This window comes from Martes martes, assembly GCF_963455335.1.
Source record: "Martes martes genome assembly, chromosome: 10".
Taxonomy (NCBI): Eukaryota; Metazoa; Chordata; class Mammalia; order Carnivora; family Mustelidae; genus Martes; species Martes martes.
Genome location: NC_137898.1, coordinates 54,904,242 through 54,907,808, shown reverse-complemented (window position 1 = coordinate 54,907,808; position 3,567 = coordinate 54,904,242). Strand labels below are relative to the sequence as shown.

Below are 3,567 nucleotides of genomic sequence, written 5' to 3'. Positions count from 1 at the left end.
AGATGACACAAAGAAATGAAAAAAAAAAATTCCATGCTCATGAATTAGAAGAAGAAATATTGTTATTCAGAAGTCTATAGATTTAATGCAATCCCTATCAAAATACCAACAGCATTTTTCACAGAACTGAAACAAACAGTCCTAAAATTTATATGGAACCACAAAAGACAGTGAATAGCCAAAACAATCTTGAAAAAGAAAAACAAAGGACGAAACTGTACCACTGTCTTTCACCATACACAAAAATAAATTAAAAATGGATTAAAGACCTAAATCTGAGGTGAGACCTGAAACCATAAAAATCCTAGAAAAGAGCACAGGCAGTAATTTCTCTGACACAGGACATAGCAACGTTTTCCTAGATCGGTCTTCTGAGGTAAGGGAAATGAAAGCAAAAATAACCACAATCCTGATTTCTAACACTTGCCTGCAAAAGGAAGCAAAAGATTAGCAGCAGACCTGAAACAATTTTTTCTCTTCTACCACCAAAAGACAGTGGTCCAGTTTCATCCTTTTGCATGTAGCTGTCCAGTTTTCCCAACACCCTTCATTGAAGAGACTCTTTTTCCCATTATATTTTCATTCCTCATTTGTTGAAGTTTAGTTGACCATATAATTGTGGTTTTACTTCTGTGTTTTCTATTCTGTTTTATTGACCTATGTATCTATTTTTTGTGTTAGTACATTGTTTTCATTACTATAGCTTTGTAGTATAACATGAAGTCTGGAACTGTGATGCCTCCAGCTTTGTTTTTCTTTTTTTCTTTTTTTTTTTTACTAAATTTTTTATTTATTTTCAGCGTAACAGTATTCATTGTTTTTTCACCACACCCAGTGCTCCATGCAATCTGTGCCCTCCCTAATACCTACCACCTGGTTCCTCCAACCTCCCACCCCCTGCCCCTTCAAAACCCTCAGGTTGTTTTTCAGAGTCCGAAGTCTCTCATGGTTCACCTCCCCTTCCAATTTCCCTCAACTCCCTTCTCCTCTCCATCTACCCTTGTCCTCTAAATTATTTGTTATGCTCCACAAATCTTTTACAAGAAAGAAAATCCATGCTGTACTCTGCCTGCCGTCCTGTGAAGGTGGATGCAATCCGAAGCATCATACTCTCATCTGAAAACTTGTGAATATAATAATGATTTTATAGTACTACCTTTATTATCAAAGAGGATAAATACAAGCACTTTGTAAAAGATGCAATCCTTAAAAATTGTAATATTATCACCAACAAATTTATTATTATCTGTAATAATAAATAATAATAAATATAAATAATAATAAAGGATTACAGAAAAAGAAATGTTATTTCTGTTTATATTTATCTTTGCTACTTCTCCTCTACAGTTTTAGAAAATAACCCCCTTCTAATGAGCAAATGGAGTAAATATGAACTGTAATTCTAGGAATAGCAAAGGTTAACTGTCTTTAAAAAAAAAAAATTCTCAAAACCCGCTCCCTAATCTGCTTGGTCCTGACTCCATAGATTACAGGATTCAGGGCTGGTGGAACAACCACATATAGATTGGCCAAAAGGATATGGATATACTGGGGGATATTATGGCCAAAACGGTGTGTCAAGAAAGAGAAAAATGCTGGTGTGAAAAAAGCTAAGATAACACCAATGTGGGAGCCACAGGTGTTGAGAGCTTTGCACCGGGCTTCCCAGGAGGGCAGACAGAATACAGCATAGAGGATCCTGACATAGGAAAGTACAATAAGAAGCACATCCAATAGTAAAATAGCCATATCCCCAAGACCAAATATTATATTGACTTTGATGCTGGCACAGGCCAGACGGGCAATGCCCATGTGTTCACAGTAGGTATGAGGGATGATATGGTGGCCACAGAAGGGCAGTCTCAGGAGAAGAAACACCAGTGGGATCACCATGCATAGGCTCCGCAGAATAGCAATGCCTCCAATGATACAGATGATTTTGCTGGTGAGGATCATGGTATACTGAAGGGGCTTACAAATGGCTATGTAGCGGTCAAAGGCCATGGCCACCAACACAATGCTCTCCATGGCAGTGAAGAAATGGATGAAGAACATCTGGGAAAGGCAGCCTTCAAAAGATATATCCCTGATCCTGAACCAGAAGATGCCCAGCATTTTGGGGATGGTGGCTGTGGACAAGCCCAGGTCGATGGAGTCCAACATGGCCAGAAAGTAGTACATGGGCTCATGGAGACTATGTTCAGTCTGGATCACAAACAGAACAGCAGCATTCCCCAGGAGTGCAACAATATACACAAAGAAAAAGGGAAATCCAATCCAAATGTGCACACCTTCCAAACCTGGGATACCCAAGAGGAGGAATGAAGAAGGATGGAACTGGGTGTCATTAAGAATGGACATTGTCTCCGCCACTGTTGGTGACTGCATATAACAGTGTTAGATGTCAGCTTCCCGGTAGAGATTCTTGCTCCACTTCCCTCTTTTTCTGACTCCTGGTTAAATGGAAAATAAGTATGTAATATTCATTTTCTCCCATTTCTTCCAACGGTATCAAAACTTCTCAGACAACAAAAAGAAATAAAAGGCATCCAAATTGGTAAGAAAGAAGTACTATTTTCACTATTTGCATGTGATGTGATACTATACATAGAAAACCCTAAAGATTCCACACACACACACACACACAAACAAAACCCAACTACAAGAACTGATAAATGAATTCAGTAAGGTAGCAAGACATAAAATCAGCATCAGAACATCAGAAGGCTCCAGGAATAGAGACAATCTCTCTATTCCCCACATCATTCCCATATATCAAAGATTGAACAAGAGAGGGGAGAAGTATACATCTATCAGATATGCAAGGTAAAGAGTAGGAATAATACAGGCTTTTGTTCTTTGTATCTCATGGTGTTACATACATTGCATTTAATTTATATAAAAAATGCTTTACCATATGTAATTCAACCAACTCTCTTACTGGGGAATTTGAAGACCTTTTATGTGTGTGTGTTTATGTATATGTATATTATGCATGTGTGTGTACATGTATATATATGTATATATGTAAATACACATATTTTCATGTATATTTGACTATGCATCATATACCTCTGTTTAATTCTGAAAAGAGACAATGAACTTACTTTTGTTTATTCATGCACCTGAAGCCACTTCACATATACAAATTCTCAGGGGAAAAAATGTGTTAAATGAGTAAGTCAGAGTGTAGCCATAATAACAACCAGCATGCCCCAGATGATTAGTAGCACAATTTCCATCTTAACTAAGTCTTCCAAAAATTATTTTCATCCAAAATATTTTGGATCATGAACAAAGATAATAAAATAGAGAATTTGCACAGGAAATTTTTAAATTTTTTTAATTTAAATTCAATATAATAACACAGGAACTTTTAATGTGAGAGTGAAACTTGGATTTATAAAACATTTTAAATAGAAATGATCTCATTATACACTTAATCCATAAAATTCCAAGTTAATTTAAGAAGCTGTTTTGGGATGTCTAATCAGGGGTACTTAAGAACTTCTGATTTTTTGAGATCCATCCTATTCAAATCCTATCTATTCCTATTTATACAAGGAA

General features: G+C 36.4%; 1 protein-coding gene across 1 annotated transcript; it reads right to left on the bottom strand.

The window, feature by feature from the left end:
- Positions 1–1,445: 1,445 nt before the first annotated feature.
- On the bottom strand, positions 1,446–2,361 carry LOC308350135 (olfactory receptor 52E8-like; the record flags this gene model as incomplete). Its single annotated transcript, XM_080815139.1, is given in 2 exon segments — positions 1,446–1,484; positions 1,486–2,361. Coding segments are annotated over 2 exon segments (915 nt in total).
- Between the last annotated feature and the right edge of the window lie 1,206 nt (positions 2,362–3,567).